We start from the raw sequence: 17547 nt of genomic DNA, 5'->3' as shown, positions 1-17547 counted from the left end.
AATATTTGAAGCTCCGTTTCTTAAGTTAATCACCCATGACGTAGCTCCTGCGCTTTCTCCTGACACAGCCATTTAGAGGGTCGGTTTACGTGGCTCACATTCTGAGGTTTAGGGAACACAAGTTGAAAAGCCACAGAGACACACAGATCGTAGTGGGTCAGGACTCAGACAGGGCCTGTGGCTTGGCTTGGATGTGTATCTGTGTACACAGTATTTGTGATCATGGCGCTACCAACTCGGAATATGACAAATGTCGCTGCGGTTAATCACACTGACAGGATGATCACGGAGGGAGTCTATTTTACTAGAAAGCTTTATGTTACTTATATGTGACTGAGTTATGATTTCATATACATAGACTGAACTTTTTTTTTAATTTTGGTAGTAGGTCCAGTATTACCCTCCTTTTAGTCATGTTTGAGGTAATGTTTGAATGACAATGACGAAGCTGCTGTATTTGTTATTAAAAGGACATTCTACCACTACCGTTTAACCACTGCCCCTCTTTGGAGAGCTTGCTGAAAACGGCACAAATGCTGCATAGAGACAGAACACATACATTAGCCTTTAATGGAGGATATCTCCAGCTGGCAATCAAAATACGGAAGGGGAAAGTCAGAGCAAATCCAAGCACATTTGGATGGATCGGCAGAGCTACAAGAGAGTCGACGTGATGTTGTAGCGACACAAGGAGTTCAAAGTTCAGAAGTGCAATGTGTCCACTTAAGAAAAATAATATTTCATGTAGGAAATTGCTGTACCTGACATTGACACATCCATTTTGCCACAGAAAAAAAATGAAGAAAATGGATTGCTTGATGGGTGAATTTTTCGTGCTATAGCATCAGGTCTCCATTACAGACCCTTTAATAACAGCTCCCCACTGTTTAAAATGGGTTCGCTTAAGGAAAAAGTATCTGGTTGCTCGGAAGTCCGGAGAAAGTTCGGATCCAGCTCTGGGGGAGCTGGGGAAGCCCTTGGGTATGCAATACTTGGCAGAAGTAGTCAGTAACACCCTGACAGAAGCAGGCGGAATTGCGGAGGCTGAAGTCGTAAAGCCAGAAAAAAGAAAAAAAAATTACAGCACGGAAGGGGGTCGTCATGTTTTTAATTATAAAAAGTAAAATGCTGATTTATTCATCTGAAATACTTTCAAGAAGTGTGAAACTAATTTATGAGGCCAGTTTCAACGTTACAGTCCATTAAGGAGCCCTCTCCATACATGTTGACAGGTAAACACAAAGTGTAAGCCTCCAAACATTGACTCTGTCAAAATCTGTCATCATTCAAACTTCTCAACATGTGCTTTTGTCTGTTTAAAAATTTTTAAATATTCAAACCCAGTGTGCTGACGGGCCCAAATTAGAGATAGGAATCTGGAATTTTTAGACTCAGAGAAATTTCATCATGTCCTCACATCCAGGAATATTCAAAGAGCATGATAAAAAGCAGGTCAGCCATATGAAGATGTGAGACATAGACACAGACAGGCAGACTGAGAGGAAGAGGGGAAAATGTGAGGTGGAAGAAAGTTGCTTGAGATCTTGGTGATTTTTCCCTGGCAGCTTCTCCCATTGCCTGACACGTCCACATGCGTACTCATGCACACACCCCCACACACACACACACAAAATCCCATTGTGCCTAAAGATATCTAAGAGCGATAAACAGCAGCAAAATTAAAGATTGCAACTAATCTCTTTGCAGCGTAGGGACGTACGAAGCGGCGGGTGAACCATGTTCATTTTTAAGGAGGGAATGATCATAACCACTGAATTGCAAGTGTCCGACTGTTGGTGTGTAGCCCAAAGCAGCCATTAACTCCAACAAGTCCCTCGACTCTCCTGATTGCATTCTGCCCAGCTCAGCTGCTTTCAAAACAACATTATAACAAGTATGGAAATCATTCTATACTCACAAATCTTTTTATTTATTTTTTTAATGGCCTGAAGAAGAGATTCACCAACTGTATTTAACTGAAGGACAGCCATGATTTTCCATGCATCCTTTTTCAATACCATTGAGTGTCTCGGGGTGAACTTGAGCCTATCTCATTTGACTTTGAGTGAATTGGTGGACTCCACCATGGACTGGTCGTCATTTGGTCATAGCCCACATACAGTATAGTGACAGACAACCATTCACTCTCCCATTCGCACTGAGCGGGAACTCTGCAACGTCAGGTGAATGTACCACTTCTGTATACCATTAGTGGGATGAATTTTACTCACTGAAATATATCTCTATATTATAACTGCAGGATGAGCGGTACGGAAAATGATTGAATGAATATAACTGCTGGAAAATGAAGCTTCTTCTGGCTTCATGTATTATAATTATGGCGTTGAAATCTGGATTGGACCTGCACAATGAACCGGGTTCACTAACATTGCATGTAACTATATTTTTGGAACTTATGGTTAATTGGTGTTGTATCATACCTTTAGATGGATTGAAGTTATCATTGCAAAATTTTCTTTTATTTTTTGCCTGATTAAACTCCTATGGCCCCACGACCCTTGTGAGGATAAACAGCAAAGAAACGGGATGGGTGGATCGAATCTCCTATGAGCTGGCACAGTGAGGTAGCTGGAAAGTGTTGGCCTTACAGTTCTGAGGACCCAGGTTCAATCCCGACAATCGCTGTGTGGAGTTTGCATTATCTCCCCCTGTCTGTGTGGGTTTTCTCTGGGCACTCCGGTTTTCTCCCACATCCCAAAAACATGCAACATTAATTGGACACTCTAAATTGCCCCTAGGTGTGATTGTGATTGCAACTGTTGTGCCCTGCGATTGGCTGGCAACCAGTTCAGGGTATACCCCGCCTCCTGCCCGTTGACAACTGGGATAGGCTCCAGCACTCCCGCGACTCTTGTGAGGAAAAGAGGCTCAGAAAATGGATGGATGGATAATCTCCTATGACGCTTCACCCTTGATGACTTTAAACAAAATGACACGTCACCCAGTCCTCTCCTTTCATTCAGATACAAAATATCCAAAATATAGTTTCCAGATGGATTTCATTCATCAGTATTTCATGTGAATCTAGGTCTTGTGGATGGGTTTTGAAGAGTTGTGTAGAATATTAGAATGTCCATCAATTTTCTGAGCTGCTTATCCTCACGAGGGTCGTGGGAGTGATGGAGCCAATCCCAGCTGTCATCGGGCAGTAGGCAGGGTACACCCTGAACCAGTTGCCAGCCAATCTCAGATATGAATATATCTACTGTATTTATATGTATACAATAAAAAAAACTCGGGATGTACACCAAGGAAACACTCTACTCTGTGTCTTCTGCAATTTAGGATTTCAGGTCGTAGGGCAGATTTTGAGTTCACTGCACATGCAGAGCATTAATCAGACAAGACTTCAGTACACCCAGTCAAGTCCCAAGAGCTGTTTAAAAAGTGAAGCCATGTTTGTGCACCCAGGAGGACCTTCGTAAGATTTAGTTACCCTCTGTGTGATAATGAGTGCCTTCTGACTACTTGTGTGTGGAGAAGAATGTTGTAGAGTTGCCAGAATCCTTTGAATTTTTGGGTGAAAAGTGCTGTTGCAAATCAGAAAGAACTTGATGAAAAACCAACCAATAGAAGAAGAAGACAGAAAATCTTAGACTTGTCACAGCAGGGCTTTACAGGTTGAAGAAATGTTCACCAAAGGTCACACTTTTGTTACACACAGACACTCAAAAACCAAGATACAGTGGGGAGTCAGTCTAACCCATCTGTCTATGATGGATAGTGAAGACTAAAATGTGCACCGTGGTTAACCTTTTTGGACACGCAGAACGCTGTTTCTCTCTGTATAAAAAAAAAAACAATTTCAAAATCCCACCACACAACTAACATGCAACAATAAGATTTGACGAAGCTCAAACAAATGCACATATGCAGCAATATATCATCATCTTTTGTGTCAAACAGCCAAGTTCTCACTCAGACGAGAGGGACTGGCTGAAGTCTGATTGTTTCAGTATGCTCGTATTCTACATCAGCCGCAACAGCTCTGTAAGTTTTGGATTCTGAATCAGTCAGAATGGCTTTATCAGGTGGTTGAGTTATTTTATCATAAAGCTGTTGGTAATGAGTCATACAAAAACGTCCAATTCATCTCCTTTCATTGCTCAATCCTACAGTGGATATAAAAAGTCTACACACGCCTACCAAATGCCAGATTTTTGTGAAATATAAAAAAATTCATCATCATGAAGAAAAAATTTGATTTCTAAATTTGAGCTATAACCTGTACAACTCAAATGAAGAAAAAAAAGGGAGATAATGTAGTTGCCCAAATTTGCACACCATCTTAAAAATGGCTTTGTTCACTTTAAATATGAGTCAGCCATCACCCAAGTGCCACCAGTTAAAGTGCCACAGATTAATCCTAAATAGTGAAGATATGAAGTTCAGAAAATGGGTGGATGATGGATACATTTAGGATGTTTTGGTAGGCTTTTCCAGACTTTTTTTTTCACTTTTGAATACCTGACTGAAGGTTTTGTGCTCACAATGACTCAACTTTAAAACTCTTCTTAATTCAGCCAGGGAAAGCTTACTAGAACATCAGAACTCGACTTTTGGTAAATATGTTGGTGGCAGGTGTGTGTTGACCACATTTAACAAGTTGAATGCGACTGGCTTCTAAACTTCACCGCAGCCTCACTTTCAACAAGGTGCTCTCACTTGTCTAATCACATCATTTTTACTTCCTTTCTAAAGGATTTAGTATTTTTAATTCTCTTGTACAGAATGTAGGTCTAATTAATGGTAGAAATTTTTTTTTCCTTGGTTCCATTTTTTATGTCACACAAACCTGAGACTTTTGAGGTCTATATGAACCATAAACCCATAAAAACTGTTCTATCCAGCCATGGTTACGCTATGTTTCTTTATCACATATACGGCGCATATAACAGTATTGACATACTTGATTACATTTTATTAAAATATTTTTTTTTTTATTGTGGCAATTTTTAAATAATTATATGTCCATGTTACCATTTACTGTTGCCCAAACAATATTTTGCCAAGCAGCCTGAAACTGAATGCTCAATGTCAGGGTCAGTACAGTGATTGGAGCATTGAAAAGCAGCAGCCACCATGTAAACACCTCTTCCTCTATCCTCCCTGGGGTCCACCCTCTAACGGGCACACCCCCAGCCTCCTGGGTCTTGGAGGAAATGAGAAGATGAGGAGAGGGAAGTGATGCTATGAGACACAGAGGGAGGTGAGACAGGGAATGGCAGGATCAGAGACAAAGGTTACGCACCGCTGCAGCCAAAACAAGCACACCAGAAGTGGAGATTTTACTGAACCTTTTGAGGCAATCTAATTTGGGATATTGCTGAGCTTCGATCACTTTTTTTTTTTTTTTTTGGAGGTAGGGGGTGTTGTTTTTATTATTTTTGCAATCATTAACTAAAAACCAAAAGACATTTTCCTTGATCATGGTTTCTTGGGTTTGGCTTCACCCTGGACTTGTTGCCAATCAGTCACAGGACAGATGGAGACAAGCAAACATTGGCACTCACATTTGCACCTCTGTGCAATTTGTCCACATAGAAACATGTTTTTTTTGTTTGTTTGTTTGTCATTTTGACTTTTCGTCCACATGCACCCGTATTTTGAGAGACATAAAAATGTTTTTTTTTTTTCAATCACGTGGCCAAAGAGATGGATCTTAATATGGTGTCCTCGCGTTTCTGTGCCTACAGCGCATGCACATTTTCCCTGAAACAATGACGAGGTAGTGGCAGTTCTTGCGTGAGTGTGGGCTCAGACCAACATTTCCAACAACAATGGTGGATTACCGTGTCGAATCTGCCTTAACTTGGTGATGATTTGGGCTTTTGTTTTGAAGAAGTTCTAGCTCATCATCAGTCTTCACAAATCCGGCCTCTTCTTATTCACTGGTTTTGGTTGAAATCACAGCACCACTTCAGGCCTGGTACAGTACTACATGCTAGTGATGCAGGAGTACATGTACCTGTGATTTCCTGAAACAAATTGGTGCTTACAGGAAACTTTTCAAAAACGAAAAGGGAAAATTTCAGCTCTGTTTTCATTTGGACGGGGCCAATATTGAGTCTTCAATCCGCTGTATCTGGCACATCATCCTAGAAAAAAGGATTTCCTATAAATTCTGTGCTAACGAGCATGATTATGGTTTGGTGACATCACTGCTTGAAGCCGTATCTCTTAAAATTTGGCTTTCTTTATGGCTTGTGTCTTCGGACAAAAGTTAAACACGTACTGCATCTCCTTCATTTATGCAAGTGTCATACAGTAAAACACGAACCAAACCTAAACATCTTTTTGATGGCACTGTGGTGCCATCTTGTGTTAAAAAAATGTGGAGCCATCTAGACCTAAAAATAGACAGAGTATCTATTTAAAGCATCTGTGGGTTTTTTTTCACATTCCCCTTCGCCATTCACCCAAGCCAGAGTCATCTTTTTCAGAATGAGAAATTCGGTTAGACATATCCTGTACCGTGTGTCAGAGTCATGCAAATGTGGAGAAAGTACGTCGGGGATTTTATGGGTATTTTGTGGTCTGAGCAGGACTTTGCCCCCGGAGTCCCACAGGGCCTAAGGCTTTAAAACATTCTTTGTTGCCTTCATTCATTCATTCTGTGACAGTGATAAACTGAGTTTTTCCACATGGGAAATCCCAGGACTTGCCACTTCAGTGTCACTTTGGAGAAAAACTTCACTATCTCTATATATCATCAGATCATTAGGCCCAAAGTGTAATAGATTAAAAGATGTCTACCTGCAAATCTTAATTGACTTTTTAGTTGCTTTATTATCTTTCAAATGATTTTTTTTTTTTTGTACAGTACTAATAGCCATTATATTTTAGGTCTCTCTCTGACCCTTGACCACTTTTCGATTTTCATGATGTCTTATATTCACAGGATAAGTGACGTTGTCAGTGGCTATCCTCGCAGCCATTTGAGTCGTGCTCGTATGTGTGTGTGTAGGAGGCAGCAAATTGTCCATTTAGTTTTTCTAGTGAGGCCAAGAGAAGATTTGATATAGTGGGGAAACATAAGTAATATGTAGCAGGAAATTCAATTGTCTCTCTCCAGCAAGTTGGACCTTTAGTTTGGCTTCCCCACCAAATTAATTCCACATGAATTTCAAATGAGGTTTAACTTGGTCTTACCAGTCCCCTTTGACTCTTGTGTGTAGTGTTTATATTGTATTACCCGGATTCTATGACATTGGCACACTTCCTCAAATGCATCGAGAGCTGGAGTGCCACAATATACGGAAACTGCCTCCTCTTTCTCACAAGGCTGATGTGCTCGTACGCGACTGTTAAGAAAGCACAGGAAACATCACCATTCACTACAGTATGGAGGTCTGCGACCCCAGCTTGGGTGAAACTTTATTCGTTCAGCGAAAGTGAGAAAAGTTCAGAAAGGTGCCCTGCTCTCATTTGGTATCCTTAGACTAAATGTGAGAACAGAAGTTCCTGGCAGGAAACCTCTGTTACAGCCTTTAGGTCAGCGGTCCCACTTTCTGAAGAAGTCAGTTCAAAAGCTGATGAAAGGTGGGGTCATTCTCCGCCAGCTTGTTGCCACTCACAACTGATTTCGATCAGGTTTCAACCTGCTGAAACCTCTGAGTGGCTGTGGTGCCTCCAGACCACAAGCTATCCACTGTTTGCTAAAAAAAAAAAAAAAAGACCCCATGTCAATGAACCCAAGTGCACAACACTCCTCATGAACAGTCTTGGCAAAAAAACATATCAGCTTCAGTTTTGATTACTTGTGCTCTTAAATATCAGATATCTTTTTGTTTGAATTTCATAAAAAAAACTTCAATTAATATAATTTAAAATTCTTAAAAATTAAAGTATCATGTTGTTGCCAGTGTAACAGCAGCAAAGGCCAACATATGCTTTTTTATTCATATTATTTTTGCTTTTAGAATGATTTGCACAAGAGCAGAAAAGTGATATACAGTAGTGGTTAGCACTTGAGTGTCGCAGTCTAGGGATTCTGGGTTTAAATCTCTTATAAATTTGGGTGGATATATGAACGATAGATGAATGATAGATAGATAGATGATAGAGGAAGAAGTGTAGACAAAGTGCACCAGCATTTGACATTTTTTCTTATCACAGATAAAAATCCATGTTCAATGGAAATGATGACAAAGCAGATAAATATGCTAGTGATTGTATCAGTGTGGAACGGAGCCCTATGGGGGCACGAACCAGTGCAATCTGTAGGCCGGTCCCAAGCCCGGATAATTGCAGAGGGTTGCGTCAGGAAGGGCATCCAGCGTAAAAACTGTGCTAAACAAATATGAGCGTTCATCAAAAGAATCCCATACCGGATCGGTTGTGGCCCGGGTTAACAACGCCCGCCCACGCCACTGCTAACCTGCAGGGCGTCGGTGGAAATTCATCAACTGTGGGTTGAAGACAAAGAAGAGGAGGAAACAGGATCCGTCGTCAGAAGAAAAAGAGGAATGCACAGAGCCTACGACTGAGTGTAGGGACTTTGAATGTTGGGACTATGACAGGAAAAGCTCAGGAGTTGGTTGATATGATGATTAGGAGAAAGGTTGATATACTGTTCATCCAAGGGAGCAGGTGGAAAGGTAGTAAGGCTAGAACTTAAGGAGCAGGGTTTAAATTATTCTACCACAGAGTAGATGGGAAGAGAAATGGAGTAGGGGTTATTTTAAAGGAAGAGCTGGGTAAGAATGTCTTGGAGGTGAAAAGAGTATCAGATCGAGTGATGAGACTAAAATTTGAAATTGAGGGTGTTATGTATAATGTGGTTAGCGGCTATGCCCCACAGGTAGGATGTGACCGAGAGTTGAAAGAGAAATTCTGGAAGGAACTAGATGAAGTAGTTCTGAGCATCCCAGACAGCGAGAGAGTTGTTATTGGTGCAGATTGTAATGGACATATTGGTAAAGGAAACAGGGGCGATGAAGAAGTGATGGGTAAGTAAGGAAAGGAACTTTGAGGGACAGATGGTGGTGGACTTTGCAAAAAGGATGGAGATGGCTGTAGTGAACATTTATTTCCACAAGAGGGAGGAACATATAGTGACCTACAAGAGCAGAGGTAGAAGCACGTAGGTGGATTATATTTTGTGCAGACGATGTAATCTGAAGGAGATTACTGACTGTAAAGTAGTGGTAGGGGAGAGTGTAGCTCGACATCATAGGGTGGTGGTGTGGAGGATGACTCTGGTGGTGGGTAGGAAGATTAAGAAGACAACGGTAGAGCAGAGAACCGTGTGGTGGAAGTTGAGAAAGGAAGAATGTTGTGTGGCCTTTCAGAAAGAGGTGAGACAGGCTCTCGATGGACAGCAGAAGCTCCCGGAAGACTGGACTACAACAGCCAAGGTAATCAGTGAGACAGGCAGGAGAGTACTTGGTGTGTCTTCTAGTAGGAAAGAAGAAAAGGAGACTTGGTGGTGGAACTCCAAAATACAAGGAGTCATACAAGGAAAGAGATTAGCGAAGAAGAAGTGGGACACTGAGAGGACTGAGGAGAGGCGAAAGGAGTACATCGAGATGTGACATAGGCCAAAGGTAGAGGTGGCAAAGGCAAAGCAAGAGGCATATGAAGACATGTACACCAGGTTGGACACGAAAGAAGGAGAAAAGGATCTCTACAGGTTGGCCAGACAGAGGGATAGAGATGGGAAGGATGTGCAGCAGGTAAGGGTGATTAAGGATAGAGATGGAAATGTGTTGACTGGTGCCAGTAGTGTGCTAAATCGATGGAAAGAATACTTTGAGAAGTTGATGAACGAAGAAAATGAGAGAGAAGGAAGAGTTGAAGAGGCAACTGTGAAGGACCAGGAAGTGGCAATGATTACTGAGGGGGAAGTCAGAAAGGCACTACAAAGGATGAAAAATGGAAAGGCAGTTGGTCCTGATGACATACCGTTGGAGGTATGGAAGCAATTTGGAGAGATTGACCCACTTATTCAACAGAATACTTGCGGGCGAAGAGATGCCTGAAGAATGGAGGAAAAGTGTTGTAGTTCCCATTTTTAAGAACAAAGGCGATGTTCAGAGCTGTGGGAATTATAGAGGAATAAAGTTGATGAGCCACACAATGAAGTTATGGGAAAGAGTAGTGGAGGCTAGACTCAGGACAGAAGTAAGTATTTGCAAGCAACAGTATGGTTTCATGCCTAGAAAGAGTACCACAGATGCATTATTTGCCTTGAGGATGCCAGTGAAAAAGTACAGAGAAGGTCAGAAGGGTCTTTGTGGATCTAGAGAAAGCCTATGAAAGAGTACCAAGAGAGGAACTGTGGTACTGCATGCATAATTCTGGTGTGGCAGAGAAGTATGTTAAAATAGTACAGGACATATATGATGGCAGCAGAACAATGGTGAGGTGTGCCTTAGGTGTGACAGAAGAATTTAAGGTGGAGGTGGGACTGCATCAGGGATCAGCTCTGAGCCCCTTCCTGTTTGCAGTGGTAATGGATAGGCTGACAGATGAGGTTAGAGTGGAATCCCCTTGGATCATGATGTTCGCAGATGATATTGTGATATGCAATGAAAGCAGGGAGCATGCAGAGGAACAATTAGAAAGATGGAGACATGCACTGGAAAGAAGAGGAATGAAGATTAGTCGAACTAAAACAGAATATATGTGCGTGAATGAGAGAGGTGGAGGGGGAAGAGTGAGGCTACTGAAAAGATAGAAAGGGTGGACGACTTCAAATATTTAGGGTCAACAATCCAGAGCAATGGTGAGTGTGGTAAGGAAGTGAAGAAACGGGTCCAAGCAGGTTGGAACAGCTGGCGGAAGGTGTCTGGTGTGTTATGTGACAGAAGAGTATCTGCTAGGAGGAAGGGCAAAGTTTTTAAAACAGTGGTGAGGCCGGCCATGATGTACGGATTAAAGACGGTGGCACTGAAGAAACAACAGGAAGCAGAACTGGAGGTAGCAGAAATAAAGATGTTGAGGTTCTCGCTCGGAGTGACCAGGTTGGATAGGATTAGAAATGAGCTCATTAGAGGGACAGCCAAAGTTGGATGTTTTGGAGACAAGATTCGAGAGAGCAGACTTCGATGGTTTGGACATGTTCAGAGGCGAGAGAGTGAGTATATTGGTAGAAGGATGCTGAGGATGGCGCTCCCAGGCAAAAGAGCGAGAGGAAGACCAAAGAGAAGGTTTATGGATGTGGTGAGGGAAGACATGAGGGCAGTTGGGGTTAGAGAGGAAGATGCAGGAGATAGGCTAAGATGGCAAAAGATGACACGCTGTGGCGACCCCTAACGGGACAAGCCGAAAGGAAGAGAAGAAGAAGATTGTATCAGTATGGCCACCTTTTTGACAATACAAAATGTAAAGCGGATCAACGATGAGTTAAAAATAAATCCTTTAGCCAATGTTTCCATTTGATTTCTGCTCAAGTTGTGGTGAAAACATTAAATCTCTTTTTCTGGGCAAAGGCACATATTAATGGGGCTGTTGCCACAGTGAGCATCAGCTATTGTATTGGAGTTTAATTAATGTTGTAACATATTGACTCTTCTAGATTCTATTATTTTACTCAAACCTGAACTAACAAGCTCCCACCTTTGCAGCCTCATGTGTGTTTTTCTTTTAAGCAGGCTTATTTTTGTTCAGCATGGCTTAAACTAAATGTTCCAAGTATTACCGGTCTCGGGCAAGTCTTTTACATTCATTTAAATATGTGCCCGGTTCATTTACCCTTTCAATCATTCAATAGAATGTACATGAATGCAAAATGTATTTGTATTTTTGTCTCTCACATCTCATTAAATAGATCTCCAAGCTGCCCATGCGGCGTCAATATAAGTCATGACAGGTCGGCCCCACAGTCGTCTAACTCCAAAGCCTCTGCTACTAATGAAAAATGTCACTAATGTTTGAGTCAGTCGAATGCGACATGTTTTTCTTTTCTTTTTTCACCATGGGAATAATGCAGTTCATTTTTTCCAGTTTCTGTTTATTCATTAGAGGGTATCCTCTCAGTTGCAGCTTTCCATGATTAGACTGAGAAACTGTGAACTAAGTCAGAAAAAAGAAAAAAAATACTACCCAAACTGAATGTGTATGCTCAGCTGTTCACGGAGATGACACAATTAATTTGCAAAAACATGATGTGTAAAATAGTCTTAATTTTTAAAGCGGTCCACCTGTCTATGTGTATTATGAAATAAAATGAACATTTTGCAGCCAGACTCTACGTTGAACCAAATGGTTCCAAGCACGTCTGACTATGTTCCTTCATGCTGCATATTTGAGGTTATCTAGTCACTTCTTCAGAGAAGGGGCAATTGAGTCCAAAATGAAATGTTCTCTTTTGCCTGCCATAACACATACCTGACTTTGTCTTTTTTTTCCGTTTTGTTTTGTTGATGTTCCCCCCAACCTCCCCACGAAAAACCACTACTAATAATAGAAACAAAAAAATGAACTTCCTCTAGAGCTTGTGCAAGATATTTGTCATAATGAATGAGAAGCAACTACTTCATACACACAATTTGCCACATTAAAGAGCTAAAGATAGCATCTTTGGTCTAGTCTTTTGAGGTGACATTTGACCACATCCTGCTTCTGTAGTTCTCACTCTCACACTCTGTATGTTCATTAAAAAAACAACTGTCACATTTTGTGTCACTTGAGCACCCATTTTCTCAGAATGGAACATTAACTTTGAAAGTGGAAATTATGCAGTGATGCATCATTGCAGTTTCAGTACTGTTTGAATGATGAGAATGTGTTTTCTTTTTTAATTCAACAACGATATAAAAGGTATTTGAAGCTTTTTCTTTTTTTCCCCCCCTACCAAGCTCTTGGGTTGTCCCTTCCCTCCTCCAAAATACGTGGAGCTGATTCTCACCTTGGCTCCAGAGATGAGGAGTATTGTAAACGTTAGATGATTTCATTGTTAAATGTGTGTGCACTTCCTTTGTGCCCCGCAATGGCAGAGCTAAAAATAACCTTGAGTGTGTTGAGCCAAATAGACTTCAAAACACCCTGCAGTGTTGGCCCAGGTTGTTTTTTTCCAATGGGAGTTCCTCCCGTTTCGGGAGGTGAGCCCCATACAGCATATGTGTGCCTGTATTTGTGTACGTGTGTTTTGTATGTTACAGACAGTTATTATCGGTGTGTGTATGTGTGAGTGTGTGTGTGCATGTTTGATTGTGGATTTTTACATTCATTCAATTTGTGATGACAAAATATTAGAAAACCTGCAAATGTGCCTCTTGAATTGTCCAGTGAGTGTCTTATCTTACACTTAGTTTTGTTTCATATTCAGATGACTCCCTTGACTGAATCAGCATGTCACCAAACAGTATCTTGTATTACCACACTGCCTGAAGGTGGGTGGACTTCCTGTCTTGACTCGTCAGTGTTGGGCCCCGGTCTGCCTCTGTCTGCATCTGTGAGCTTTATCGCTAGCGGCCGTCTGAGTGGGGAGCTTCTTGTTTGCGTTGAGCGGCAGGATTCGAAGTCCTCGCCATCTTCTCAGTCACTTCCCTGTGTTCTGCCAAAGAACACAAAGCAGATAAAAGCAGCAGGCTGATTTGCGCCAGCCCGACTATGGGAAAGGCGCGGGCACAGGAAACGCACAACCATGATTTGTTTAAAGAGATGAGTGTATGCGGCCGATATGACTTTTAAAGGACAATAGGTTGTTTGGATTCTGGGTTAATGGTATGTCCAAATACCGCTAATTTGATGCGGTTCCCGGGCAATTTGAGGTCAGCCATCATGTATGTGCAGCAAGCCTGCAGTAACAGTAAATACATGAACAGCCTCGTAAAAATGCATAGAGTGCATTAAAAAAAAAAAAAAAAATGCTCATGAAACCCATTACATGCCTGTCTTTATACAATCCTAATTATGGTAACGTCATGCAGTGGTGATGACACGTTCATAAATGTATACATATTCATTCTTATCTCTGAACGTGTGAATCCTTAATGGTTGGGTCATCCTGCCACTTCAGCTCTTGTGTATTGCGACAACATAATGAGGCTCTCCTCATTGGCTTTAACACCAGACACCTTTGAGTAACAAAGAAAAGAACCTCCTAAAGTTAACCCTTAAAACACCAAAAGGCATGTGTGTTGGTTTTCATCGAAAAAGCATATCAATAATGGAACCTCATTTTAAACAACTAGTGGTAAAAACATCTTGGTTGTAAAAGTTTGAACAATATTACTTAAGATATGTCTGTTCAATATGTCGGTGTACCTTGCAGTCATCATGAAGTGTAACTTGACAAGCATGTATACATTATTGCACGATTACAAGTTTATTCTTGGCTTTTTTTTTAAGTTGTAACAATGATTTGTTCTCATAAAATCACATTTTTTTCTCAATATTCAATACTTAATGACATGTTACAGCAATTCCAAGCTACCATGCAAATATGGCCTCAGCAGTCCATTGTATTTGAAAAGTGCTCTGATACCACCATCTAATATCATTCCAAAATTAAACATCACTTCCCTTCATGAGGTCAACTGGGATTTCCTTGCCATTTAGCTCCAATAATCAGGTGCAAATAAGTATTTTGCCGGAAAAAGTAATAATTTAACCATTCCAAGTAAGACGCACATTTTATTCTGTGAATGAGTTGGAGTACACATAGGGATGGTGCATAATATAAAGAACAATGTAATTTAAAGTAGAATTATGTGTTTTGTTTTTCTTTGTAGGCACAACAGTCATGTGACCTCTTCACCTCCAGCAATAACTACTGTATTGTATGCACTTTGGTGGTACAGTGTGATTTTAGAAAAGATGACCTGCTACTTTTGTGTTTCCACAGTTAATGAGATCATCAGGAATGACCTTTCCAGCATTTCCGTTCACACTCATGCATAGATCATTGATCAAGTTTTGTCCAGCAGCAGTAAACGCACACACACACACACGCATGCACACGCACACACGCACACACACACAAACGTACATCAACAATACAAATGAGAGAGGATCCAGAAGATGAAGAAGAGTCACCCCCACCAGGATCCCATCTGTCCAAAGTTGCGATCAGTTCATTCATTCTCAAAGACTCTCTGCAGAGTCACATTGACTGCCTGGCACAGTTTTAATATCTATTCTAACTATGTAAGTATATACTGTACGTAATATTATTTGTACAAACGGGAAGTGATAGTGAGGGCAACACTTGCCTTAAATGACAATCTTCATTTGGAGAATGATGTTCATGTTATATTCCCAGATGGGGAAAATAATAACTGTTGTCCATCATCACTTTTGTTTCATTTTTGCTGTCACACTACAGAAACAGAATTGGTGCCTTACTTGTAGTGAACATGACAGACAGCTGCAAACAGAAATGCAAAATATGGTAAATTATAACCTAAGTGCGATGTTTTTATATAACATTTTGTATCATTTTGATGATTTGTCTATCGGGAAATTGACAAAGGTTGGAAACGACGTCTGGAGTACGTGAACAAATAATTTTTTTTTCTCGGTTTTAAGTCTATAATATTGAATGTTATGTATTATATTCTTTTGTATAAACACAAATTTAACATTTGCCTTCTGCTTTTTCTACTCATTTTGCTAAAAACTTTCCACTAGTGTTCCCCATTATTATGATTATTATTATTATTAGTGCTATTTTTTGTACACCTCATGACAGTTTCCACCCTAGTGCCTGTTTTGTCATGCCCAGACCTTGACGGTAATACACAGACAATCATTCAACATCACACATCCCGCCCACAACTAAGGTTTTGTTTTGGCATTATCATATCAAGTCACCTTTTGATTAGAATATCATAGAAATAAAATAGAAAGCATTTATTTTTATTTTACAGTCCATATCCAATTTCATATTTCTAGTTAAACAAAGGTATACTTACCTGCTGAATTTAAACAAAAATAAAGTACTGCTAAGCCATTTAGTCTTTTACTTCTTGCACTGCATATGTGATGTGTAAATGAGCAGAAGGAAGTGTACGCAACCGCCTCAGTTTTACCCATCGCGGTAATTTAAATGAGGACCTGGCAGGACTGTTACTTCTTACTGGCAATAATTGATTTGTGTAAACCAAAGGATTTTATCTTTGGTGATATTATTGTCAAAGTTTATTTCCTCTTCTTTTTTCTTCTTTTTTCTCTCTCTCTTCAGACTTTAACTTCCAGTGATTCCGCCCAATACAAAAATATTATGCACTTTACCATAGAAACGGAGGCAAGTAGTAGTGCTCCCAGACCAAATGTTGTACTCTTTCCTCCTCTCATATCAATCTGCCGTTTCCATGTTATTGTCTTCTGGAGCATGCATATTGTCCCTATAGTTTTTTATTATTTAGCTGATCATGGATTTCAATGTAGCTCTTCCATACAATTTTGGAATGATAGTATAAAAGCATGACTAAACTATATGAGCAAGGTTTCAATTATGTGCCTTATTGTCCCGCTGGGATTCGAGATCATTTACTATTATTGCTTTTCTGTTTAGGCACAAGGTGAACCATATGTCTTATTAATATGATATATTTATGAACGATGAAATGAAATGTGTTTTAAGTGCATTTAAGTGTGAATTAATAAATGGTGTCGTAGTGCCTAACTTAAGTCCCCAATGTATTTTGTTTTTTGGAGGTGTTAATAAAGTAACAGGATTGTTGTGTCTTGCTGTCTACTCTAAGGATTGAATAACTGAATGTTTTATTTCTTTTATTATTGTGGTTATATTAAAATATTCTTGTTTGTTATATGTTTTGTTTAAATAAAATATTGGAATGACTTATTATTGTATGACTTTTTTTAATCCTTCCAGTTACTTGATGGTGCTTTCACACATATTTCAGTTTTGCCACAGGTACATTGATGAAAAACAACTAAATAGACAACATAAAATGCTTTAACAATGTGTTAAAATAAAGAAATAAAACATGAAACTGTATAATAATGAGAGGAAGATACAGTACAAAGAAATGTTTGCAATATAAAGCTAAATAATAATTCTCTATGTTGAAGTTGCATTCTGGTCACTATGTGTCCATCAGGGATATTTGCAGAGTACTGTCCCTAAACCAATTGGAGATTTTTAATATCACACAAGGTAGAAGGTCCAGTAAGGAAACAATAAAACAAACAAAACTACTAGTCACAGAATCAGGCATGATATTATATCTGTACAATATCAAAATACAGCATACTGGATGTAGGAATTTTGGCACATTTGAAGTATTTAGTTTGAACACAAGCAGCAGTTTACTAAAGGTTTGCATATGCAAAAACAGGTGACAAAAGCTTCATTGCACAAGAAACAGATGTGGTAGCTGAACTACTAACCCGGCTCAGCACTGAAGGTGAGATAAAAACCTTAATGTTGTGCTGATGTCATTTGCTGGTAAGATTTCATATATATATATATATATATATATATATATATATATATATATATATATATATATATATATATATATATAGATAGATAGATAGATAGATAGATAGATAGATAGATAGATAGATAGATAGATAGATAGATAGATAGATAGATAGATATAGATAGAT

General features: G+C 39.9%; 1 protein-coding gene across 2 annotated transcripts in view; it reads left to right on the top strand.

The window, feature by feature from the left end:
* Nucleotides 1-16707, top strand: part of LOC133500846 (nuclear factor of activated T-cells, cytoplasmic 1-like) — a 65290-nt gene extending 48583 nt beyond the window's left edge. The window contains exons 10-11 of one of the 2 annotated variants that reach the window (XM_061820029.1): nt 13295-13358; nt 14816-16707. In XM_061820029.1, coding sequence (XP_061676013.1) covers nt 13295-13311 — 17 coding nt within the window. In that variant the 3' untranslated portion in view covers nt 13312-13358; nt 14816-16707. The remainder of the gene's footprint in view (nt 1-13294; nt 13359-14815) is intronic. The other variant, XM_061820030.1, reaches the window with a different exon arrangement.
* The last annotated feature ends 840 nt before the right edge of the window (nt 16708-17547 follow it).

The sequence above is a fragment of the Syngnathoides biaculeatus genome, chromosome 5 (genome assembly GCF_019802595.1).
Source record: "Syngnathoides biaculeatus isolate LvHL_M chromosome 5, ASM1980259v1, whole genome shotgun sequence".
Lineage (NCBI taxonomy): Eukaryota > Metazoa > Chordata > Actinopteri > Syngnathiformes > Syngnathidae > Syngnathoides > Syngnathoides biaculeatus.
The sequence above is the reverse complement of the archived record's forward strand: the minus strand, read 5'-3'. Positions and strand labels throughout refer to the sequence as shown.